The following is a 25,158-nucleotide window of genomic DNA, read 5'->3' as shown; positions in this document are numbered from 1 at the left end:
ATCACAGAATCACCAGGTTGGAGAGACCTTCAGGATCATCAAGTCCAACCCAGCCTCAGCACCTCAACCAAACCCTGGCACCCAGTGCTACATACAGCCTTGTCTTAAACACACCCAGGGGTCGTGACTCCAGCACCTCCCCAGGCAGCCATTCCAGAAAAGGTTTTTTTTCTGTAAAATACTTTTTCCGAATATCCAGCCTTATTTCCCTTGGTGCAGCTTAAGGCTGTGTCCTGTCATTCTGTCAGTTCCTGGAGAAAGAGCCCAACCCCACCTGAGCACAGCCACCTTCCAGGGAGTTCAGAGAATGACAAGGTCACCCCTGAGTCTCCTTTTCTCCAGGCTGAGCACCCCCAGCTCCCTCAGGGGTTCCTCACAGGGTTTGTGTTCCCAGCCCCTCAGCAGCCAATTGCCTCTTTCAGGTGTTCCTAAATATTAGAATATCAGAAATATTTGCTGTCCCAGTCAGTGTGGGCAGATCAAGGGGGGCCCACCTGCGTTTGGGAGAGCAAAGTCAGCGCTGAGGGTTGCAGGGAGTGGCACAGGAGCCCATGTGCAGGGAGTGGGACAGGAGCCCACGTCCCAGGCTCCCCTCAGCTCCTCAGCACACTCTGTCCAGCAACTTTCCATGACAGGAAACATCTGCTGGGAGGCAGGGCTGGGTTACTGCCGGGCATTGGCCGCCAGCGTTCCCGGCTCCAGTGACTCCCAGCGTGTGCGAGTCATTTTGGGATCTTCCCTTCCATGAGAAGCACAGAGGCTGAGGCTGCCTTGGAGAGCAGAGGGGAGAGCCTGAGGGGGCAGAATCGCTGCTTTTCTGCTTCCCAAGAGGGGACAGCTGAGCTCGGAGCTCTTTGCCTCCTGCCGGGTCGTGAGTCGCAGCCGGAGCTGTTTGGGGTCGGATCTGGCACTCTGGATATTTGGGGGCTGCTGGTGCTGCCCTGCTCACAGCTGCCAGGGCTCCTGCAGGGGATGCCCGCAGCAAGAAGCCGCTGAGGCTGCAGCAGGAGAGCACAGAGGGTGCCCAGCAGCACAATCACCCCGATGAGCCTCTCTGGGAAAAGTGCTCCGGAGGGCAAATCCTGGCTGAGATCCTCAGGGCACCAGCTGGATGTGGGCAGGAAAGCAGGGGAAGGCACCTAACGTCACCCAAACTCCTGCCGAGCTGCACCCCTCTCGACTTTGGACGTAAACAAGGAGCAGTGGGAGCAGGAAGAGCAGAGTGGAGCTGGGGAGCTGGGCAGGAGGGAAGGAGATGGATTCCCTGCTGGAGTGTGGCTCCCTCTGGGATCTTTTCCTGGATCAAGAGCTGCCGTGGCTGCCGTGGGACCCAGAGGCACTCGTGGACTTCTCTCGAGGAAATGCCAGCCCTGGAGCTGATGAAATCCCAGCTGTGAGTGTCTCTAAACGGAGCTGTTTGCACCCTGGCAGATCTGCTGGGTAGGACAGGTTTTAGCTCCTGCTGAGCTGGGCTGCACTGAGCCCAAAGCTCAGCCCTGCAGGGGTTATAATCCCTTTTCCCTGCTCCGTCCCCCTCCTGTCTGCTTGTTCCTGGAAATCTTGGGCTTGGGCTTCTGCTGGAGCCCTTCTCAGACCAAGATCTTTTCCAGATGTGCAGGCTGGGAGTTTGGTAAGTACAATTCATATTTCTGTCATCAGCTGGTTGGCAGGTTTTACTCCAAGTGAGATCCCTTCCTCTGGGCCCATGGTGCTGGAGCAACTGTTGGAATATTCTGTTTCTAGTGCACTACGAATATTCTAGAATATTCTGTTTCTAGTGCACTAAGCTGCTGTGAGGAACAGGGAATGCTTTTGGGGGTGAGGGGTTGTCTGATTTGACAACCAACATCAAATCTGCCGTGATCTGACATTTTCTGATCTGACAAATTCTGATCTGACAAATTTATTTGCTGTGCTGAATCCTGTTTTCTGGGGTAAATCCTCTGTTTTCAGGAGTAAATAACCTATTTTCTGTGCCGAATCACCTGTTGTCTGGGATAAATCTATTTTCTGTGCTGAATCCTGTTTTCTGGGGAGAATCCCCTGTTTTTTGGGGTAGATCCTCCATAGCTTTTTGCAGTGCTGTGAGGCTAATTCTAAATTAACTCTGTATTCCTCCCACCCCTGTGGCTCCACCACCATTCTTAAGCAGAAACTGCCTTCTCTAATCTCAGATTTTTGGGGCCCTTGCTGGAACACTCCCACATTTCTACCCTAGGAGATCACTGCCTCTGGATTGTTGGATAAAGAGGGGAAATGTTGCGCCCCAGGTGGCTTCTTCTCTGCATTTGTGGGAGAAGGAGCATTGCAGATTCTCTGGGAGGTGTGGAATTGCAGCTGCCTCTGTTCTGGAGCCTGCAGGAGGAATTGTGGCTGTCGGGAGCAGCTGTAGGAGGTGTGGGCTGTCACCATAAACCCCAGAGAGGAGCCCGATGTCCCTCCAGCCCCGTTTTCCCTGAGCCCTTCCCTGAGGCCAGGGCACAAAACAAGGGCAGGACACGGGTCAGGACCCGGGAGAGCCTTTCTGGAGGATTTTGAGAACTGAGAAGCCTTTTGAGAAGTGAAGGAGAGGGGTGGGCAGGGGGAACCCTGAGCTCTCGGTGACAGTGGTTGCTCAAACTCCTCTGGCAGGCCTGAGTACTCATTTTCTGGGGCAAACCCCCCATTTTCTAGAGTGAATCCCCCTTTTCTGGGCTGAGCTACCTGTTTCCTGGGGTAAATCGCCCATTTTCTCTGATGAATCCCCCTTTTTCTGTGCTGAATCTCCCATTTTCTGGGCTGAACCACCCGTTTTTTGGGATAAATCTATTTTCTGTGCTGAATCCTGTTTTCTGGGGTAAATCCCCCATTTTCTGGGGTAAATCACTTATTTTCTGTGCTGAATCACTTGTTTTCTGGGGTAAATCTATTTTCTGCGATGAATCCTCTTTTCTGGGGTGAATCCCCTGTTTTATGGGGCAAATCCCCCATTTTCTGGGGTAAATCACTTATTTTCTGTGCTGAATCACTTGTTTTCTGGGGTAAATCTATTTTCTGTGCTGAATCCTCTTTTCTGGGATGAATTCCCTGTTTTCTGGGGTAAATCCCCCGTTTTTTGGGGTAAATCACTTATTTTCTGTGCTGAATCACTTGTTTTCTGGGGTAAATCTATTTTCTGTGCCGAATCCTCTTTTCTGGGATAAATTCCCTGTTTTCTGGGGCAAATATCCCATTTTCTGGGGTGAATCAGCCATTTTCTGGGATAAATCACCCGTTTATCGGGATAAGTCACCTATTTTCTGTGCTGAATCATCTGTTTTCTGGGGTAAATCCATTTTCTGTGCTGCATCCTGTTTTCTGGAGTGAATCCCCTGTTTTCTGGAGCAAATCCTCCACTTTCTGTGCTGAATTCCCCATTTTCTGTGCTGAATGCCCCATTTTCTGGAGTAAATACCCCATTTTCTGGGATACATCACCCCTTTTCTCTGCTGAGTCCCCCATTTTCTGGGATAAATCCCCCATTTTCTGTGCCGAATCACTTGTTTTCTGTGCTGAATCCCCCATTATCTGGGGTAAACCCCCCATTTTCTGGGATGAATCTCCTATTTCCTGGGGTAGCTGCACGCAGAGCACACGTCCTACCTTGGACAGAGAATTCCTCTCTGCTGCAGCTTTTCCAGCCTGGACTTGGCTCTCCCAAGCCAGGTTCTCCTCTTCCTCTCACTCCCTGCCCTAAAAACCCAAACCCTCCCATCGCTGGGCTGTGATGGGAGCTCCTCAACGCCTCTGCCCCCCTTCTCCTGGTGTCCCTGAGGTGGCCCTGCTTCCCCCACTCCTGTCCCAGCTGTCCTGGCTGCCCCTCTCCTCACCAGCCCCTTTATTTTTTGGCAGGTGCTGAGCCCCACGTACAAGCAGCGGAACGAGGATTTCAGGAAACTCTTCAAGCAGCTCCCGGACACGGAGCGCCTCATCGTAGGTGAGTGTTGCCCTGATTTCTAAAAGTGTTACGTTTGCTTTTGAAAGTTTTTAAGTGCTCATAAAATTTCTTTAGCCTTCTAATAATGTTTACATGTTTGAGAGTCAGAGTTCCCACACTATTTCATGTATAAATAGAATAGTTTACATATTTCTAAATAGAATAGTTTACATATTTCTCTGTGGGTAAAGAGAAATGATCGATTGGTCTTTAGACCAGTGTAGTTAAAGAAGTGGTAATTCCATCCTCTAATCCATAGTCACCTTTGGAATTCTATAAATACCAGATGTTTGAATAAAACTGGGTCTTTTTCTCTTTCAAACTTAGCAAATTTCTGTGTACTCATTTCGTGTCCAATAGTGACAGGTAAGGGCAGCCCCTGAGGAGCTTTGGGGAGGAGAGCAGCACATATCCAGCCAGGTTTTAGTTCTTGGACGGGAAATCCATCCACAAACACCAGGGATTTATGTCCAAAAAGGAGACAGAGGAGTCCTGTAACTTTATTGGAATAAAGGGAGAGGCCATGGGGCATTTGCCTTGGGGTCTCTCCAATTTTTAGAGGACGCAGCCTCCTTTTTATCCCATTTTCCCAGCCACATTTCCCTTTCTTCCCCATTAGCTGAGTTACTTGAGAGGTTCAGACTTCCCTACTACAAACCCCTTTCTAATGTGTACCCCCCTTTTTATTTTGTCTTTTCCTTGTGTCCATCAGTGGAATTCCTATGGAATTTATGGCTCTTCCCATTGTTTCTTTCATCTCTCAGTGTCCAATTTTATTTATCAGCAGCCCCACAGTTTGTTTGGAAAAACAAATCCCTCTCATTCTTTTCATTCATTCATCAATGAGATCCTTCCTGTTGTTTCTTTTATCTCTCAGGGCTGGGTTTATCTCCCAGCAGAACCACAGTTAGTATGTAAAGAGAAATCCTTCACTCCTTTCATGTCCAGACATTGCCACTGACACAAGCCTAGAGCACAGGCAGAGCCCCATTTCCAATGGGTTTTGCATTTTCTGATGGGTTTTTGTCATTCGGTGGGGGGATGATGTGATCTTTTCCTCCCTTTTTCTTCTCCCTTTTCCCAACACTCCTGCTCACCCATGACTGCCCTTCCCAAACCTCACTGCACAGCTGGTGAGGTGGATTGGAAATGCAGGGGAACCTGGGGGGAAGAAATGCTGATGTCTGACTCCAGCTCAGAATGCTGAATGATTTCTTTATTATAACTATGCTATAATGCATTAATATACTATTTAAAGGAGATACTAAAACTACAAACCTACTTTTTCTAATTACCATATCTAACTCCCAACTCGTGGCCCTCTCTGAGAGCCCAGCCCCAGGTGGGTTGGATTGGCCACCAGGCTCAAACAATCCTCACCAGAATCCAACCAAGCATCACCCCAGGTAAACAATTCTCCACACACATTCCACATAGGAAAAACAAGGAGCAGAAATAGAAATTGTTTTCTCTTTCTTTCCTCTGTGCTCCTCTATGAAAAAATCCTGAGAGACAGAAGAATGTGCCTGCCACAGAGATGCCTCTGCTCCTGTGTCTGACAGGACTGGTGATCCCTTCCTGTGCCCCACACTGCTTAAACTGGGGGGAAAATGCACACTGCCACTGAGAGACAGAAAGGAAAAGACAGATGAAGCCTGGAAATAGCACGTGGGATGCTGCAGGGTGAGCAGCTGATAAGGCAGGACCATCAGTCAGGGACAGAGGTTGCCTGGGACAAGCCCTTGGAGGAAACAGCCCAGTGGACAGGCAGCAGCTGGGGCTCAGCTCCTGCTGGCCCTGCCTTTGCCTTGCAGAGTTAATTTCTCTTGATGCTCATCCTCACCTTTAGGCTCTCCTGATGCCTTTTTTTGGGCTTTCCTGGAAACAGAGGCCAGACAAAGTTTAAAGCATATATTTATTAAGTGGATATATTTAATGAAGGGCCTTCAGGTACATTAAAGGCAGTCAAAGCCCCCCCAAGGGGCTACATCCAAAATGGTCACGAATTTTTCAGACAATTATAAGTTTAGTCCATTTGCATATCAGGGGTTAATTGTCCAATTACAGCTTCAGGTAATGAAGTCATATTCCCCCAGTTTTCTTCCCTTCCCAAATCTTTTTTCTTTTGCTGTGCCTCTATTTAATGTCTGCTGCTCCACTAAACCCCATTTTATACTTTATATACTAAATTCCACTTTATACTTTTTGGGACCTGAGGCTGTAGGGTGTCCTTGAGTTTCAGGCCCAGAGGAGTTGTTTTGTGTGACGAAAACATGAAGAGTTAACTACACTTTATATGGAGTTTAGAGTCATGCACTAATGCACCACAGGATTTGAAAACCACAAAAACCTTAAGGCATCAGTGGCACCGTGTGGCTTTTCTGCTCCTCACTGACCACGTGCTGTCCTCCCACAGATTACTCATGTGCCCTCCAGCGAGACATTCTCCTGCAGGGCCGCCTCTACCTCTCCGAGAACTGGATCTGCTTCTACAGCAACATCTTCCGCTGGGAGACACTGGTGAGGCTCTGCCACTGCTGCTCACCCTGGGGCTGTGCTCACATTGGCTTGGGAAAGGCTCTTCTGCTGTCTTTTTTAAAAATTTCTGCCTTTCCTGGTGTTTTTCCCTGCTGGGAGACACTGGTGAGGCTCTGCCACTGCTGCTTACCCTGGGGCTGTGCTCACATTGGCTCTTCTGCTGCCTTTCTCATGAATTTATCATTTTCCTGGTGTTTTTCCCTGCTGGGAGACACTTGTGAAGCTCTCTCACTGTTGCTGATTTTGGGGCGGTGCTCACATTTGCTTTGGAAGGGCTCTTCTGCTGCCTTTCTCATCAATTTCTCACTTTCCTGGTGTTTCTCCATGCTGGGAGACACTGGTGAGGCTCTGCCACTGCTGCTCACCCTGGGGCTGTGCTCACATTGGCTCTTCTGCTGCCTTTCTCATGAATTTCTCCCTTTCCTGGTGTTTTTCCCTGCTGGGAGACACTTGTGAAGCTCTCTCACTGTTGCTGTTTTTGGGGCTGTGCTCGCAGTAGCTTTGGAAGATTCTTCTGCTACCTTTCTCATGAATTTCTCACTTTCCTGGTTTTTTTCCCTGCTGGGAGACACTGGTGAGGCTCTCTCACTGCTGCTGATGTTGGGGTTGTGCTCACATTGGCTTTGGAAAGGCTCTTCTGCTGTTTTTTTCATAAATTTCTGCCTTTCCTGGTGTTTTTCCCTGCTGGGAGACACTGGTGAGGCTCTCCCACTGCTGCTCACCCTGGGCCTGTGCTCACATTGGCTCTTCTGCTGCCTTTCTCATGAATTTCTCCCTTTCCTGGTGTTTTTCCCTGCCTGGTGCAGCTGACAGTTCGCTTGAAGGACATCTGCTCCATGACCAAGGAGAAGACAGCACGGCTCATTCCCAATGCCATCCAAGTTTGCACTGACACTGAAAAGGTACTGAGGCCACCCCTGTGTGGCTGGCAGGGCACTCAGAGTGTGAGGGATTCTTCCAAAATGGGAAAAGGGCTTGTGCTGAGCTGGGCTGAGGCTGGAGCTCAGATGGGGGGTGTGGGGCCAGGGGAAATATCCAGGTTTTACAGCAGCACATCTCTAACAGAGCTGTTCCAGTGCTCACTCCCTAGTGAGAGCTTCACTCTGTGCTGGATGGACGGCTCACTCCAGCTGGAAAGTGACCCCAAACAGCCTTGTTGTGTTTTTCTCCTGTTTTGTGGCTTTTCCTGAGCTGATTTTTCTCTCCCTCTCTCCCCATCCAGCACTTTTTTACTTCCTTTGGGGCTCGAGACAGGACGTACATGATGATGTTCAGACTCTGGCAGAATGCTCTGCTTGACAAGGTACAGAGAGAAAGCTCAGAGCTGGGGTGGGATGGAAGGCTGGGGATGGATGTGGGCAGGAGCATCACTTCTGACTGAAAAAACACCTAGGGACAGCAAACACAAGTGTTTTTGGGCAGTAGGGACATTAAACAAGTGGTTTTGGGCAGTAGGGACATTAAACACAAGTGTTTAGGCAGAGCAGGCTCTTGACTGCATATGCAATTCCCTCTTTTTGCAAGGATTTTTTTTTTTTTCCTGGTGTTAATCACCCCTTTTCTGGGGTAAATCACCTGTTTTTGGGGTTGATCACCAATTTTCTGGGGGAAATCACCGATTTTCTGGGGTAAATCACACACAGTAGGTGCCACTCTGCCTCTGCTGAGGAATCAGGGTCTCAGGAGGGAATTTTTTTTTTTTTAATTCTTGTAATTCCACAGTGATGCAGCCCTCAAGAAAGTGGTTCAAAAAGCAGCAGGAATAACTCACTGTGCAGACAGAGATCTCAGTAAATCTGTGCTCCAGGAGTGTGGAGGTCCAGACAGAAAATGAGTGCTCAGGGCATCCCAAATCCAAGGGAGACCAGTTGTGGGTGCAGGGTGCCCTGGGTGAGGGCTGGATTTTAAAATAAATCTGCTCCTGTTGTGCCAGAGGCCCTGTAAATCCTGGATTTGATCCGAGTATCTGTTCCACAGTGGGGAGAGGATTTCTGGCCTCCCTGCAGCACTAAACCTGATGTTGCAGTGCTCCCAGCATTTCGGGGTGTCCAGGCTGGAATTCAGACCCTGCTGGAGGAATGAAGCGCTGGGAATACCCTGATTTATTAAAAAATCTGGATATTGATCTAGTGCCGATATCCAGCTGTGACAGACAGAAACTCTCTAACAGTTTAAAGTTAGAAAGTGTGTGTTTATTGTGTGTGGGATCACTCCCAAATCCACACCGCAGCTTCCAGGTGATTACAGAGCCCTTTTATCCATCCAAGTGTTGAATACCCAAAATACAAATCCATATTCATCATTTTGGTACATCCCATTCCTCCCTTCCTCTGCTGATCACTCCAAAAGCCATTCAGCATGCGTGGTTTGTTCCTTGGAATGGGTCGGTGTCCCTTCCATGGGGAGGAGTCCCAAAATGAGGAAGTCAATGAAGTCTTCCTCCTTCTGACCTTTCCACCTTTTCAATGCCAATATGACAAATGAACTCTTGGTAGAACTCCCATTCCTTGTCTCCAGTTGGTTTCAGAACAGAGGAGGCCACAATTGTCTGATGTTCCTAAAAGCTCTTTGTCAGTTTGTGTATTCTTCATTATAAACCCAGCTAACTCAACATTGTGCTGACAAGCAATCACTTATGAGTTAACTACTAACTCTTAACTTCATCAGGGCCTACTCATTTATTTTAATTAACTCTAGTGAGGCTTATCTTTAACTCAAATCTTAGCTCCTCTAAAATCTTTAAATTCCTTAAAATTTACATTTCAACCCTGTCCCAAAAACTGGGCTGGGATTTAGGAGGAAAAGGATCACCTTACCATGGGCAGTTTTCCTGATCACACGTGGATGTGCGTTGATGTGTGTGGGAAGGAGGTGGAACAGTCACAAGGCTTTTTTTCCCCCCCTGATGCTTTTGGCTGCTCCTGTGGGGAGCTAGATTAAAAAATTCAAAAATTCCTGCCTTATCCCATGCAGTTACTACGGGAGGAAATTCAAGCCAGCAACTCAGAAAAAGTTCACTGGGTTTGTTTCCCCCTCATTACCAAAAAATCTTTGTTGTTGGTCATAAGTTTCTTCGGGGTAAAAATCCCCTTTCATCCCTGTACCACATTTTTAAATCACAAGTTTTCCTGCCCCATTTTTCAGAGCCCCATGTCACAGTCATGTGGTGATCACTGACCTGCATCCCTAAAATCTGGGCTTTTTTTCTATGGTTTTGATAATTGATTTTCTTTTTATTTTACTTTTTTTTTTTTTTATGTTTCACAGGGGTGTCTGCTGACACAAACTCCTTTTGATTCTTATATTATATTATATAATACTTAATTTATAATAATAAATAATAGTAAACTCCATAAAATGGGATTTCACCAAGCCTGCCCATAGCAGGGCTCTCCCCCCAATTTATAATAAATAATAGTGAACTCCATAAGATGGGATTTCTCTGAGCCTGCCCGCAGCGGAGCTCTCCCCTCAATTTATAATAATTAAATAATAGTGAACCCCATAAAATAGGATTTCTCTGAGCCTGCCCACAGTGGGGCTCTCCCCTCAATTTCTAATAATTAAATAACAGTGAATTCCATAAAATAAAATGAACTCCCACAGCAGGGCTCTGCCCTGGGCTCTCAGCCCCTCACTCCCCGGGGGTTCAGGGCACAGCCGCTGCTCCCGGCAGTGAATCCCCTTTCCCGGTGTGCTCTGGCACTGAAACCTCTCCCGCTGACCTGTGTCCCGCCAGCCCCTGTGCCCCAAGGAGCTCTGGCACTTCGTGCACCAGTGCTACGGCAACGAGCTGGGGCTGACCAGCGACGACGAGGACTACGTGCCCCCCGACGACGACTTCAACACCATGGGGTGAGTGCGGGGCTCTGCGGGGCAGGGGGCCACGGACCCCAGCTGGGGGATAATTAGCCTTGATTCCCTGATTGCAGAGGGATAACCAATTGCTTTATTGTATCATAATTAGCATTGACTCCCTGATTGCAGAGGGATGACCAATTGCTTTATTGTATCATAATTAACATTGTGACTCCCTGATTGCAGAGGGATGGCCAATTGCTTTATTGTATCATAATTAGCATTGTGACTCCCTGATTGCAGAGGGCTGACCAATTGCTTTATTGTATCATCTTATATTATATTTAATAGTTAGCATTAACTAGTAATAATTAGCATTGACTCCCTGATTGCAGAGGGCTGACCAATTGCTTTATTGTATCATCTTATATTATATTTAATAGTTAGCATTAACTAGTAATAATTAGCATTGCATCCATGATTGCAGAGGGCTGACCAATTGCTTTATTGTATTATCTTATATTTAATAGTTAGCATTAACTAGTAATAATTAGCATTGACTCCATGATTGCAGAAGGATGACCAATTGCTTTATTATATCGTCTTATATTTAATAGTTAGCATTAACTAGTAATAATTAGCATTGATTCCATGATTGCGGAAGGCTGACCAATTGCTTTATTCTATCATCCTCTATTCTATTTAATAATTAGCATTAACTAGTAATAATCAGCATTGACTCCCTGATTGTAGAAGGCTGACCAATTGCTTTATTATGTCATAATAAGCATTAGCTCCATGATTGCAGAAGGCTGACCAATTGCTTTATTATATCATCTTATATTATATTTAATAATTAGCATTGACTTCATGATTGCAGAAGGCTGACCAATTGCTTTATTATATCATCTTATATTATATTTAATAATTTGCATTTACTACTAATAATTAGCATTGACTCCCTGATTGTAGAAGGCCGACCAATTGCTTTATTATATCATCTTATATTATGTTTAATAATTAGCATTAGCTACTAATAATTAACATTAACTTCATGATTGCAGAAGGCTGACCAATTGCATTATTATATCGTCTTAGATTATATTAATCTATACTAATGACAGAGGCTGGACAGAGCTGAAGAATAAAGCAGGAATTTATAAAAAGCATCTCCTCCATGGATGCACCTTGGGCAGCACCAGAGCCCAGCCAGGGCTGCACCCAAGATGACCCAAAATGGTCCCAAAATGAACCCAAAATGGTCCCAAAATGGTCCCAAGATGGTCCCAAAATGCACGAGCGCTCCCGGGGGCTCTCCCTGGGATCAGTTCTGCTCCATTGGCACCTTGGAGTTCATTGTCCCATTCCAGCTTCAGCCCATCAGTCCCATCCTGCTTGTTTTTCTCTCTCCAGCCCACGCTGTTTGTGCTCCTGGGCTGAGGTTTGGATCATTTGTCCTTGGTGCCCAGCTGGAGCAGGAATTGTTTTGTGTCCCTGCTCTGTGCACAGAGCTCAGCATCTCCTCATGTGAAGCTCAGACTTACAAACTAAAGCAGCACAGAATCTGAAAAATATAAAAGCTGAAACTTAAGGCACACTGGGAGGGACTGAAATGGCTGCTGAGCCAGCTGAGCAATTCTAGAAATGCCAAAGCACCCCACTGGTCACAAGGCCAGGCAGTGTTGCACGGCCAAAAAATGCTGATGCTTGTCAGTCCCTGTATAAACACCCAAAAAACTGGGGCTTGCTCTCTTCAGCACTGAGCCATTCCTGCTTCTGGAAGCCTGGAAACTTCATAGAAACATTCTCACTTGCTCTGTGTGTGCAGCTGTAGCTGTTGTGAGAGGGGTAACCATAAAAACCTGTGTTCTCTGTGGCGTCCCAGCTACTGCGAAGAAATCCCCGTGGAGGAGAATGAAGTCAACGACAGCTCCTCCAAGAGCAGCATGGAGGCCAAGCCAGAAGCCAGCCCTCAGCTGCCAAAGAAATCTGTCACTGCCAGCACCCTGACCTCCACGGGCAGCAGTGAAGCCCCAGCCTCGGTGAGTTTTCTCCCTCTCCTGGCAGCAGGAATTTGTTTTCCCTGAAATCCAACACCCCGTGGGTCGTATGAGGTTTGTTCATCCTCCAGCTCCTGCTGATTTCAGTCCTTGGTCAGTGATTTTGTCACTGGGACTCTCAGCAGTGAGAGCATTTTCCTTTCTATACTTCTGCATGAAAAGTTTTGGATATAAAAGGGTTATAATTCCTTCCCTGCCTTCAGTTATTCCCTGGAAAACAGTGTGTACCCTCCTGGTATTATGGCAAAGCAGACCTTGTTTAGATATTACCTCAGGTTCTTTTAGCTTGTTCAGGAACAAACCCAGTATTAGACAATATTGTGCTTGTCTGAGCAAAAATCCTGGTGGTGTCCAGAGCTTCAACACTGATTTTTTTGAGAGGAGGTTTTACAAACAATGTATGGCAAATGTCCTCCTCTCTCTATTTAATTTCCAGATGTCTCAAGGAATATTCAGAAATTGGCTCGCAGATGTGAGGTATTTTGAAATAAAGCCCATTTCCAGGTGCTGATCTTGCCCTTGTTGTGCCCTGTCCTTGCTGCAGTTCGATGGAGTGCTCCCAGAAGAGGAGGAGGCAGTGGCAGAGAGTCCTGTGGAGAAAGACCTTGGCATTGCCAACATCATGGGAGAGAAGATCGACATCATTGGCCCTGTGAACTCCCCCTCCCTGGACTTCAATGACAACGAAGACATTCCCACAGAGCTCAGTGACTCCTCAGACACCCACGATGAAGGTACGTGGGCAAAGGCCACTCCATCAGGGCTATTCCTGCCTTATCCCTTCCTTCCCTGTCAGGGGATGGAGTGGTGCCTACTGAAATCTTTTCTGGACCCTGCAGATGCAAAGAATTCCCATTGTGGGCTGCAGAAAGTAAATGTGTTTACATTTCAGGATGTGCCTAAAAAATTTAGGGTGTCCCTAAAATAAGCAGTGTAATTAATTGTCCCTTCTTATGTCCCAGATTCTTGCCCTGGGGTTAGTGCAAGAAAAGAGTTCTGTTGCCTTATGAAGGCTGGCCTAGAACAGAGCTGGGCAGAGCTAAAGAATAAAGCAGGGATTTATTCAAAGGATCTCCTCCATGGATCCACCTTGGGCAGCACCAGAGCCCAGCCAGGGCTGCACCCAAGATGAACCCAAATGGTCCCAAAATGAACCCAAGGTGAACCAAAATGGTCCCAAAATGAGCTCAAGATGAACCAAAATGGTCCCAAAATGAACCAAAATGGTCCCAAAATGCACGAGCGCTCCCGGGGCTCTCCCTGGGATCAGTTCTGCTCCATTGGCACCTTGGAGTTCATTGTCCCATTCCAGCTTCAGCCCATCAGTCCCATCCTGCTTGTTTTTCTCTCTCCAGCCCACGGTGTTTGTGCTCCTGGGCTGAGGTTTGGATCATTTGTCCTTGGTGCCCAGCTGGAGCAGGAATTGTTTTGTCTCTGCTATGTGAAGAGAGCTCAGCATCCCCTCATGTGAAACCCAGACCCACACACTGAAGCAGCACAGAATGTGAAAAGTATAAAAGTTAAACCTGAGGCATCAGTTGAACTCCCTCCTTTAGATTTCTTCTGAAATATTGGTGCTGTGGAAGCACATTTTTCATCACCTGGAGGGTCATGGCTGGACCTTGAGTCTCTCTTTCCCCACAGGGGAAGTCCAAGCCTTTTACGAGGACCTGAACGGCCGCCAGTACGTGAACGAGGTGTTCAACTTCAGCGTGGACAAGCTCTACGACCTGCTCTTCACTGACTCCCAGTTCCAGAGGGACTTCATGGAGCAGCGCCGCTTCTCTGGTGAGCTGCTGGAGCTGCCCAGGGCTGCAGGGGAAGGGCTCTGCCTTGGAGTGACAGAACCCTGGCCTGGTTCAGGGGTTCCGTGTGGTGGAAAAGTCTCTCCTCCAACCTGTGCTTCCAAAGAAAGGCTCAGCAGTCTCTGTTGTTGGGTCTCAAGGCAGTTTATTGCAAGTTATCTCAAAGATTTTCTCCTTGGGCTGCTGTGGTTTGCTCACAGCTCAGGCAGAGGCACACACACACCCTGACATCCTCTCTGACCCCGACTGCTTCTTCTCTCCCCGCCAGGGCTGCTGCTGTCTTTTATATGGTACATTACGTGTTACATGTTCACAGTTTTACCCAATGCCTATTACCTATATTAAATGGTGATTTTCTATCTTTTATATGGTACATTACGTGTTACATGGGTACAGTTTTCCCAATGCCTATTACCTATATTAAATGGTGATTTTCTATCTTTTATATGGTACATTACGTGTTACATGGTTACAGTTTTCCCAATGCCTATTACCTATATTAAATGGTGCTTTTCTATCTTTTATATGGTACATTACGTATTACATGGTTACAGTTTTCCCAATGCCTATTACCTATATTAAATGGTGATTTTCTACTCTAAACCAATCTGTGAGTGCCAACATCACCAAGAACATGGAGGTGAGGAAGGAGAAAGAGGGAGGACAGGGCAGGCCCAAATCCCAAATCCATTTTAAAACCTCTGACCCCCATGTACAAAACCAAAACCCCCCTGTACAGCACTCAAAAATTCTTCCCTCAACTTTATGACTACTTCTACTTAATATCTAAATTTTTGTGACTTCTTGTTCTTCCTACAAAGTTGGTAACTCATTCCATGTTTCAAACCCCAAATCACAGCTGTTTGCAGCTGCCTGCCAGGGTCTCAAGTGCTTCTGACCTGGGCCTGGAACCTCCAAAAGTTTCTGAGGGGCATTTTGAGTTCCAACATCGGAGGTACAATTTTGCCTGTTTGGATGACATTCTGAGCAGATTTTGGGATAACATGGCCTGTGCTGGTGGTAGCCAAAAGCAGCAGGACTGTGTGCCCATCTGGTTTCATTTTCCAACAGCTGGAAGAGCGTTTTTATGGAAAAAGCTGATTTTCTTAATATTTTATCATCACGTAAGGCCTGATCTTCTGTTCAAGGGTTAACAGTCTGAGGGAAAAGCTCCACACCTGACATGGACAGAGCTGCAGAGAGAATCCTTTGGCATGTCATAGTCCTTTCCCTGTAACTGTATATTTGCTAAGGGAGATAAATCCCCAGGCTCTCCCCATTTCCCTGCCCTTGAAAGAGGTGAAAATATTTACATTTAGCAAAGGAACTGTTTATTTCACACTCAGCTGAGCTCTAGAGCAGCCAGGCTCCCCAAGGGGAAGGAAACCCCATCCCCAGCTTGGTTATGTGGCTGTGCCTTTCCCCAGGGGACTGACCAGAGATCCCTCCCCAGTTACTTGACTGCAGTGTTGTTTTGTCCTCTCAGATATTATCTTTCACCCCTGGAAGAAGGAGGAAAACGGCAATCAGACCAGAGTGATCCTGTACACCATCACCCTCACCAACCCTCTGGCCCCCAAAACTGCCACAGTCACTGAGACTCAGGTAGGTGACAGTGGAGCAGGGCTGGGACGCTTGGTAGAAACTTCTCTGAGAGTTATTTTCTTGTCCTGAGCATGTTTTCATTATCCCTGCCCATTTTCCTGTTCACATTTCCTTGGTTTAACTTGCTGCCCAGTATCACTGCAGCCATGAATAGTTAAGCCAGCAGTGAAATTTGGGTTGCAATGAAAGCAGCACAAATTTCCCACCAAAAGCAGCTGAGTTTGTGAACAAGGCAGTGTTTTTCTCACCCAAACTGGTGTTTTTTTGAGCTGTGCTCAGCCCAGCAGATATTACTCAAGGAAGTCAGCTACTGCCTGACCTGTCCTTCTCACACCCTACAGGGTGTTGTGGATTTTTTATTGTGGTGAGGACAGTGAGATGATCTATTTAAAAAGATACAAAAGGGAAGATCTTCAGTGCACTGGGAGGGGCCAGGCTGGCTGTATCTAGCAGGGAGGAAAAGCCTCTTTCCATGTCCAGAGATGTGTTCAAGTGGCCAAGGGTAAATACTGAGAGTGAGCTTTAGGGATTGCTAAGAGAGAGCCAGGAAAAGGGGTCTGAGCACCACATTTCAGAGAGGAGGATGCCAGCAGCAAGGTGGGACTTGTGAGGAGAGGGGCTGCAGAGAAGGAAAGGTGAAGGGAGCAGAAAGGAAAAGGGAGAAGAACGGGATGAGCAAAGGGAACAGCACACTCTCAGCTAACAAACCATGGCTTATGTAATTCTGGTTTGGCTCAAGCACCAAATCACCCCCTGTGTGTCCTCACTGCAGAGCTGAGTGGGAGCAGCCTGCAGCAAAAGCCATGCTTTGTCCAGGGATCTGTGCTGAGCTGTGTCTGTCTGTCCTCTGGGCGAGCTTTGCTCTGGAGCAAAGGGAAAAACACACCAGGAGCACTTCAAACAAGAAAGCCATGTGCTTTTATGGTGTTTAGAATCACAGAATCATTTATGCCAGAAAATGTATTAGCTAGAACTTTTGCTCAAACCTCAGGTGAGTCCATGACAAGGCAGACACCAGAAGAGAGGTCCCAGTGAGCCAGTCCCCACATGGCACTGTGTGTAACACCTCTGTTACAAAATCCTGGAGGCAGCAGCTGAATGCCCTTTTTAAAATGTGCCCACGAGAAGCATCTGGGTGAAACCCTTGTTTTCCTCTGCCTTCCCTTCGGGGTGAGCTGCTCACAGCAGAGCTGCAGAGGCAGGGCTGGGGTGTGGGGGTGTCTCCTGTTTGCCAAGTGCTGCTGGAGGTGCCAATCTCTCCGAGCAGCCTCCTGACCACACTCAGAGCTGCCTTGCATGCTGTTTTTCCTGCAGACAATGTACAAAGCCAGCCAGGAGAGCGAGTGCTATGTCATAGATGCAGAGGTGCTAACTCACGACGTCCCCTACCACGATTATTTCTACACCATTAACCGCTACACGTTGACTCGTGTCGCCAGAAACAAAAGCCGACTCAGGTACCTCTCCTGGAGAGGGAATGATGGGCAAAAAGCACTTTTGGGAAGGGGTTTTGCTGTTTGGGTGTGTTAGGAGGGGTTGAGGGGGTTTTTTCGTTGTCCTGTTGCTGGGACATTCCTGTCACCAAGAATAGGGGCAGGATTTTCACCTGCGGGGTTGATGTCAGTGCAGACGAGTTACAGCTGCATAAGGGAGAGGATTTACAGATTTTTCTTGCCTCTCTCTTAGATGCAGGGGTTTGCAGAGCTTGTTATCTGCAGACTGTGATAGACACAGGATGAACTTGCTAGGACTAAGCAGAGGAATTGGGTACTGGGCAAAGTTATATCCATGTGACTCTGTGTGACTTCAATAATGATAATCTAAATGTCTGCCAAATGGCCCTGCAGCACTCTTGGGAGGGGCTCTTCCTGCCTTTGGAAGGACTTTTCCAGCAGTGCTTCTCCTCTGGAAGCATGAAGGGCTGAGAGCATTCCAGAAATAACAGTGTACATGATTATTTCCTGGATTTACACTGACAAAGGTGGTGAATTGACATCACCCCCAGGAAGCAAAACCAGGGGAATATAACTGACCTTCTCCTCCTCACAGGGTTTCCACAGAATTGCGCTACAGGAAACAGCCTTGGGGGCTGGTGAAATCCTTCATTGAGAAGAATTTTTGGAGTGGCCTGGAAGATTATTTCCGTCACTTGGGTAAGAGTAGCAGTGACAGTGGCACTCATGTTTCCCTGCGAGTGGGCAGCATGATTCAGCCTTGGGGTGGTTTACAAAAGGGGCTACCACAGCTGGAGTAAATTACCTGCTGGAATTAATCAGGGCATCAAATCCTGCTCCCTGTCAGGCACTTTGGGGTCAAATTTTGGTAAAAGGTGCAAGGAATGTGGAACACAAATCTCTCAGACCCTGCCAGCTGCTTTGGCCCAGCTGATGCCTTTTTTGGGGCTGCCTAAAAACAGAGGCCAGACAAAATGAAGAGAATAAAAAGCAGTTCTATTTATTGAAGGGCCTTCAGGTACCTTTAGGGTAGATGAAGCCCTCCAGGACTACACCCAAAAATGGACAACTGGTCACGGGTTTTCACACTTTTACGAGTTTGGTCCATTTGCATTTTGGGGGTGAATCTGCCAATTACAGCTTCAGCTAATGAAGTCATTGACCCCAGGATTGCTCTCCCCAAACTCAGTTTTGTTTCCATTTCTGGCCTGAGGCAGTGAGGTGTCCTTGACTGCCAGGCCTGGAGAGGAATTGTTGTGTCTGCCCAAATGGGGAAGCAGCAGCTCACACTGGATATGGAGTTTAGAGTTCTACACTAAAGAATTGCAGGATTACAAATAGATGGCAAATATAAAATAAAGAATAACAAAAACATTAACTAAAATAAATAATAACTAAAATATTAACTCAAATAAACTAAGTCATCACAGCAGAGGGGTTCAACCTTTCTCTCCCTGCAAAGCCACACTTCTAATGCTCCCCCTTGGTGCTGCAGAGAGCGAGCTGACCAAAACAGAGAGCACGTACCTGGCTGAGGTGCACAGACAATCCCCCAAAGAGAAGGTGAGCAAGCAATCCACGGTGCGGCGGCGGAAACGCGCCCACGCCCACCTGAGGGTGCCACACCTGGAGGAGGTGCTCAGCCCCGTGACCACCCCCACGGACGAGGAGGTTGCCCATCGAATCAAGCACGTGGCAGGTGAGCAGGGCCCTGGGGATGGTGACAGACGGGGGTGCTGTCACAGAGGGGCAGTGCTGGGGTTGTTGGGGTGAGCTGGAGGGGTGGGTAGAACAGCAGGGGTGGCTCTTCCCTGTTTCCCATCCCAAATGCATCCCATCTCCTCAGGTTCCACTCAGACACGGCACATCCCGGAGGAGAGCCCCAGTGGCTTCCACCTTCAGAGTGTCTCCAAGCTGCTCCTTGTCATCAGCTTTGTGTAAGTGATGATTTTTCCTGTTTTCCTTCTCAGCCAGCGTTAAATACCTTTGGTTTATCTGTGCTCCTGGAGTTCTGTGCTGACGGAACCCCGGCCTGGTTCAGGGGTTCCGTGGGTTGGAAAACTCCCTCCTCCAACCTGAGCTTCCAAAGAAAGGCTCAGCAGTCTCTGTTGTTGGGTCTCAAGGCAGTTTATTGCAAGTTATCTAAAAGATTTTCTTCTGGGCTGCTGTGGTTTGCTCAGAGCTCAGGCAGAGGCACACACACACCCTGACATCCTCTCTGACCCCGACTGCTTCTTCTCTCCCACCCAGGGCTGCTGCTGTCTTTTATATGGTACATTACGTGTTACATGGTTACAGTTTTTCCCCAATGCCTATTACCTATATTAAATGGTGATTTTCTATCTTTTATATGGTACATTACATGTTACATGGTTACAGTTTTTCCCCAATGCCTATTACCTATATTAAATGGTGATTTTCTACTCTAAACCAATCTGTGAGTGCCAACATCACCAAGAACATGGAGGCAAGGAAGAAGAAAGAGGGAGGACAGGGCAGGCCCAGATCCCAAATCCATCTTAAAACCTCTGACCCCCAATTACAAAACCAAAACCCCCCTGTACAGCACTCAAAAATTCCTCCCCCTACTTTGTCACTACTTCTACTCTAATATCTAAACTTTCGTGACTTCTTGTTCTTCCTGCAAGGTTGTTAAATCATTCCATGGCTCAAACCCAAAATCACAGCTGTTTCCAGCTGCCTGCCAGGGTCTCAAATGCTTCTGATCTGGACCCAAAATCTCCAAAAATGTCTGAGGGACATTTTGAGTTCCAACACCGTGCTCCCTTCTCTCCCTTCCCCTCGGTTTTGCCCTTGTTTTAGCCAAACATGGGCTTTGCAGGTCAGTTCTGGGAGTCCTAAAGGCAGGTCTGGGACCTGGCTGGGACAGTGACAATCAGGACAGAGGCAGCTGTGCAAGAAGAGAGGACTCAATAATTACAAGAGAAGAAATCCAACAAGTATAAGCATTTTATTTTTAATTTTTTTTTTTTTTTATGTCAGGGATACAGTTTACAGATGCTAATGACATGTAGAAGCTCTGTGTGTGCGGGTAATTTAAAACAAGGAATTTAATTGCTGACACACCAGCTGCTATTATGGACAATGACTGTGCAAAGCTCTCTGGGAGTCACTGGGCTGCCCCAACAGGGCTCAGTGTCTGTGAGGATTCTGTCACATCTAGTCAGGCAAAACTTTTCCATTCTGGTTCTGGGCAGCGATTTTGATAAGAGGCACAGCCAGAAGGCAGCTGGACCCGTGAGAGATGAGATTTCTGCACAATGAGTACAGAAACAGCTGAAGCACAGGGGATTGGAGTGATTTCATCAGCTCAGCAGTAGGATCTGTTTGGTTTGGGTCTTTCCTGCCACACCTTTCAGGATGGGTGGGATGTGTTCTCCATTCCCAGAGCTGGGAATGGGCCCCTCACATCCCTGTGGTTTAGTTTAATACCAGAGGTCACTGTTTTTACTATTCTCTGCCCTTGGGCTGACAGCAGGCTTCACTTAGTGCTGCAGTGCTCACTGGGCAGTGCTGTGGAGCAGAACAGCCTAAAGCAGTAATCCAGGCTTTTCTGACCTGGGTTCAGCTTTTCCTTAAGCTCCTCTCAGCTTTTAGAGAGGTGGGGAGAAGCTGGGATTTCAGGGCTGAAATGACAGCTCAAGGTGAGCTCCTTTCTGTGTTCCCTGGTCCCAGAGGGGGCACAGACACTGAGATTTGCAGCAGCACCCAGCCAGTGATGAATGAGGTGGTGTAAGGTACTGTCATGATGAGAACACAGCACAAAGGTACCAAAGCTTTGTGCCAGCCTCTCCTGACAGCTTCACTTGGGTCACAGAGCCCTCTGTGATGTTGCCAGAATATTCCTCTGGCCACTTGCCATCCTCCTGACTGAGCTGGTCATAGTGGGCCATTCTTCCAGCAAAATAACTGCACTATTCAGAGCCAGGCACCAGCCTGGCATTTTGGAATCTCTTCCTGGGGAGGAGCAGAAATGCCCCTCTGCATGGTGGGGGTGAGAGGAGCCGGGCAGGGCATGGCTGGGGTGTGTTCCCAGTGCTGGGGTGGGAATGGGGAGGATGTGAGCAGTGTGTGTGTGTGTGTGTGTGTGTGTGTGTCAGAGCCTCACTGGGAGTGGGGAAGGGGAGATGTGAGCACTGTGTTTGTGTCAGTGCTCACTGGGAGTGGGAAAGGTTGGATGTGAGCACTTTATGTGTGTGTCAGTGTTCACTGGGAGTGGGGAGGATGTGAGCATTGTGTGTGTGTCAGTGCCATGATTTGAGCACTGTGTGTGCCAGTGCCTCACTGGGAGTGGGGAAGGGGAGAAGGCTGGGTGTGAGCACTGTGTGTGTGTGTGTGTGTCAGTGTCAGTGCCTCACTGGGAATGGGGAAGGCTGGATGTGAGCACTGTGTGTGTGTCAGTGCTCACTGGGAATGGGAGAAGCTGGGTGTGAGCACTGTGTGTGTGTGTGTGTCAGTGCTCACTGGGAATGGGAGAAGCTGGGTGTGAGCACTGTGTGTCTGTGTGTGTGTGTGTGTGTCAGTGCTCACTGGGAATGGGAGAAGCTGGGTGTGAGCACTGTGTGTGTGTGTGTGTGTGTGTGTTGTGTGTGTGTCAGTGCTCACTGGGAATGGGAGAAGCTGGGTGTGAGCACTGTGTGTGTGTGTCTGTGTGTGTGTGTGTCAGTGCCTGCACAGCCACCCGCTGTCCCCAGGAGCTCGGCTGTGCTGAGGGAACTTCACCAGCAGTGCAGGCTCACGGATCCCTGTCTGTCCCTCCTGCCTCTCTTCCCTCTGCTCCTTTCCCCCGTACCTCTGCACTGCCTGAGCCTCCTCTCCAGCCCAGTTTGTGTTGGTCCGTTTCTAACCTGCAGCTGCTCCGTCTTTTCTCTTCCCTGCTCCCATTAGGATCTGTTTCAGGTACTGTCTCTCTCTTTTTTTACCTCTTTACTCTCCCATTTCCCTCCCTTTCTCTGCATTCAGCACATCCACTCACCCAGCCTGTTCTGTCTGTCTGTCCTCCTGGCTCACACATTTCCTCCACGAGGTGAAGTTTTGGTTGCTCACTCGGATGAAATCCCCACTCACAGCATGGACTGGGCCTCAGGCACCTTCCTGAAGTCCTGGGTGTTGTCCCAGGTGCTCCTGGCAAGCAGTGGGCTGGGGGATGCTCCTGAAGTGGCTCTTCCCTTGCTTTCCTTGCAGTCTGGTGCTGCTGGTCATTCTCAACATGATGCTGTTCTACAAGCTCTGGATGTTGGAGTACACCACGCAGACGCTGACGGCGTGGCAGGGCCTGAGGCTGCAGGAGAGGTACAGCCACACCTGCTGGGGCTCTCCTTGGTTTTCCTGGGTGTCAGAGGCGTTCCTGTCACACCAGAGCTCTGGGCTCTCACTTTTGGGTAAAACAGGTGAAGCTGAAGGGCTGTGTGCATCTCCCCTGCAGCTGAAGAGCAGAGTGAAGGCAACAGAGGATGCTCTGTGAATAAATGTTCAGCAATTTTGGGTTGAGGAGGTCACTTCCCCTCCTTTGATGGCCAGAGGATGCTCTGTGAATAAATGTTCAGCAATTTTGGGTTGAGGAGGTCACTTCCCCTCCTTTGATGGCCAAAATTTTCCCTGTATGGGAAGCAGCACCTTAGAATAGTCCCTTTGTATCAGAGGAGAATTTGGGGCTGGGACACACGGTCTGTCAGGTTTGTGTTTTGGAAGGTGTGCATGCACATGTGCTGCCTGAATGATCTCTGGTCTATTTTTAGAGGCTGAGAACATCCTACATCCACTTTTCTGAGGTGTTTTTGTCCCCTTGTGTCCCTTTTTTGGAGTCCCAGTTGCTCCCTTGCTACACTTCAAGCATTCATAGCCATGTGCTACCACTGTCTTGGAATTTTTTGCCCTATTCATGTCATTTTTCCTCATTGGGAAAGGGAATTACTATGTTCCCTATAGCAGCCCTTCTACACAGATAGATACTTTAAGTGATTATAGATACTTTAGGTGATTTTATCTTTCTGTGGTGCTCTTGGCGATTTTTAGACTACTACAATAGTATTTAAGTGCAGAACTTATATCTGGTTGCACAGTGTGATGTGCAAGTGCTGGAATTCTGTGGGTGGCTCCACGTGGGTAATTTTTTTTGCTGCAGCCACGACTGCTGTGGAAGCACATGAATCCATCCAAGCACCTGGAATGCTTCCATCTGTCCTGATTTCCCTCCCCTCAATTCTGCTTCAGGGGTTTAAATGGGCCTGAAGGGAAAGGCTTGGAAAACAGAGCCAGAGCAGCTATTGCTCACAATAAAGGCAGAAAGGGACCTGAGGGCAGTGAACATGAGCCAGCAGTGTGCCCTGGTGGCCAAGAAGGCCAGTGGCTCCTGGCCTGGACCAGGAATGGTGTAGCCAGCAGGAGCAGGGAGGTCACTGTCCCACTGGTGGGGGCACACCTCGAGTGCTGTGCCCAGCTCTGGCCCCTCAGTTTGGGAAGAACCTTGGGACACTCGAGCATATCCAGGAGGCTGGAGAGGGGCTGGGAACACAAACCCTGTGAGGAACCCCTGAGGGAGCTGGGGGTGCTCAGCCTGGAGAAAAGGAGACTCAGGGGTGACCTTGTCACACTCTGAACTCCCTGGAAGGTGGCTGTGCTCAGGTGGGGTTGGGCTCTTTCTCCAGGAACTGACAGAATGACAGGACACAGCCTTAAGCTGCACCAAGGGAAATACAGGCTGGATATTAGGAAAAGTTTTTTTACAGAAAGGTGATAAAGTTCTGCAATGCCTGCCTGGGGAGGTGGTGGAGTCACCATCCCTGGGTGTGTTTAAAACCAGCCTGGATGTGGCACTGGGTGCCAGGGTTGAGCTGAGGGGTTGGGGCTGGGTTGTACTCAATGATCTTGAAGGTCTCTTCCAACCTGGTGATTCTGTGAAAGGGAAATCTCTGTACAAACTGTGTTTTTATGACTCCTGCCTGTGTTTCTGTGGCAGGTTACCCCAGTCTCAGACAGAGTGGGCCCAGTTGCTGGAGTCCCAGCAGAAGTACCACGACTCAGAGCTGCAGAAGTGGCGTGAGATCATCAAATCCTCCGTGATGCTCCTGGACCAGGTGAGACTGCAGAGCTGCAGGCAGGGCTGTGACCTGGGTGTCACTGTGTCCTCCCAGTCCTGCTCCCCATCCTTCAGCATCTCCTGCTGCCACCACAGCCCCTCAGGTGTGCCAGCTCCCTTAGATCCATCTCCTGCTGCTGGTGGGTACCACAAGGGCCACGGCTGCTCTCTCCCATCAGAGGGGTCCATGCACATCAAGGAGAGAACTCTACAGGGCCAAAAACCTCATACTGGCACATTCGGTATTTAATCTGTCATCCCAGTTTGGAGAACAAACTGGTTTGAGCTGAACCCTGGATTTACATGCAGCTTTCAGGGAGGAAGGGGACACAAAAGCCAGGAATTTCAGGATGTGCTCCCCAAAAAGCACACAGGGCTGTTGAGAGCACAGACCAGAAATGAGAGCTGCTCCCTCATATGTCCAGGAATTTCAGGTTGTGCTTCCCAAAAAGCACACAGGGCTGCTGAGAGCACAGGCCAGAAATGAAAGTTGCTCCCTCAAAAGGCCCTAAATAGGAGCTGTTTTCCCCTAAGGAGAGAAAACGTAGGGAATATTAATCCATGTCCTTATCAGACAGTTTCAGCAGGTCACCTGGGTGTAGATAAGGACAGACTTCAGCCTTCCTGGCTGCTCAGCACTGTCCTGCTGGTCACACAGGTGTTTATTCTTACCCTGGACTCTGCTCACCCCTTCTCCTGGAGAATGGTGCCCCACATTCCCAGTCCCCATTTGTGCATCCCAGCCCTGACTCTCCATGCCCAAAACCACAATTATGATATCAATACACAGTTATTATGGATTTATACAGGGAAAAAGGAAATCCCCAAGTTCTCTCCTCTAGGG

The 25,158-nt window shown here is 48.3% G+C and overlaps 1 protein-coding gene across 10 annotated transcripts in view; it reads left to right on the top strand.

The window, feature by feature from the left end:
- Positions 1 to 25,158, top strand: part of GRAMD1B (GRAM domain containing 1B) — a 112,059-nt gene that overhangs the window by 80,600 nt on the left and 6,301 nt on the right. For all 10 annotated transcript variants that reach the window (XM_085560396.1, XM_085560395.1, XM_085560394.1 and 7 more), the window contains 15 exons: positions 3,871 to 3,955; positions 6,372 to 6,475; positions 7,300 to 7,395; positions 7,716 to 7,796; positions 10,233 to 10,348; positions 12,177 to 12,333; positions 12,896 to 13,085; positions 13,996 to 14,139; positions 15,643 to 15,761; positions 17,076 to 17,218; positions 17,811 to 17,914; positions 18,711 to 18,914; positions 19,062 to 19,152; positions 22,421 to 22,528; positions 24,195 to 24,312. In XM_085560396.1, coding sequence (XP_085416522.1) covers positions 3,871 to 3,955; positions 6,372 to 6,475; positions 7,300 to 7,395; positions 7,716 to 7,796; positions 10,233 to 10,348; positions 12,177 to 12,333; positions 12,896 to 13,085; positions 13,996 to 14,139; positions 15,643 to 15,761; positions 17,076 to 17,218; positions 17,811 to 17,914; positions 18,711 to 18,914; positions 19,062 to 19,152; positions 22,421 to 22,528; positions 24,195 to 24,312 — 1,860 coding nt within the window. The remainder of the gene's footprint in view (positions 1 to 3,870; positions 3,956 to 6,371; positions 6,476 to 7,299; positions 7,396 to 7,715; positions 7,797 to 10,232; positions 10,349 to 12,176; positions 12,334 to 12,895; positions 13,086 to 13,995; positions 14,140 to 15,642; positions 15,762 to 17,075; positions 17,219 to 17,810; positions 17,915 to 18,710; positions 18,915 to 19,061; positions 19,153 to 22,420; positions 22,529 to 24,194; positions 24,313 to 25,158) is intronic.

Source organism: Lonchura striata, chromosome 24 (genome assembly GCF_050655825.1).
Source record: "Lonchura striata isolate lonStrDom1 chromosome 24, ASM5065582v1, whole genome shotgun sequence".
NCBI lineage: Eukaryota > Metazoa > Chordata > Aves > Passeriformes > Estrildidae > Lonchura > Lonchura striata.
This window is presented reverse-complemented; position numbering and strand designations above follow the sequence as displayed.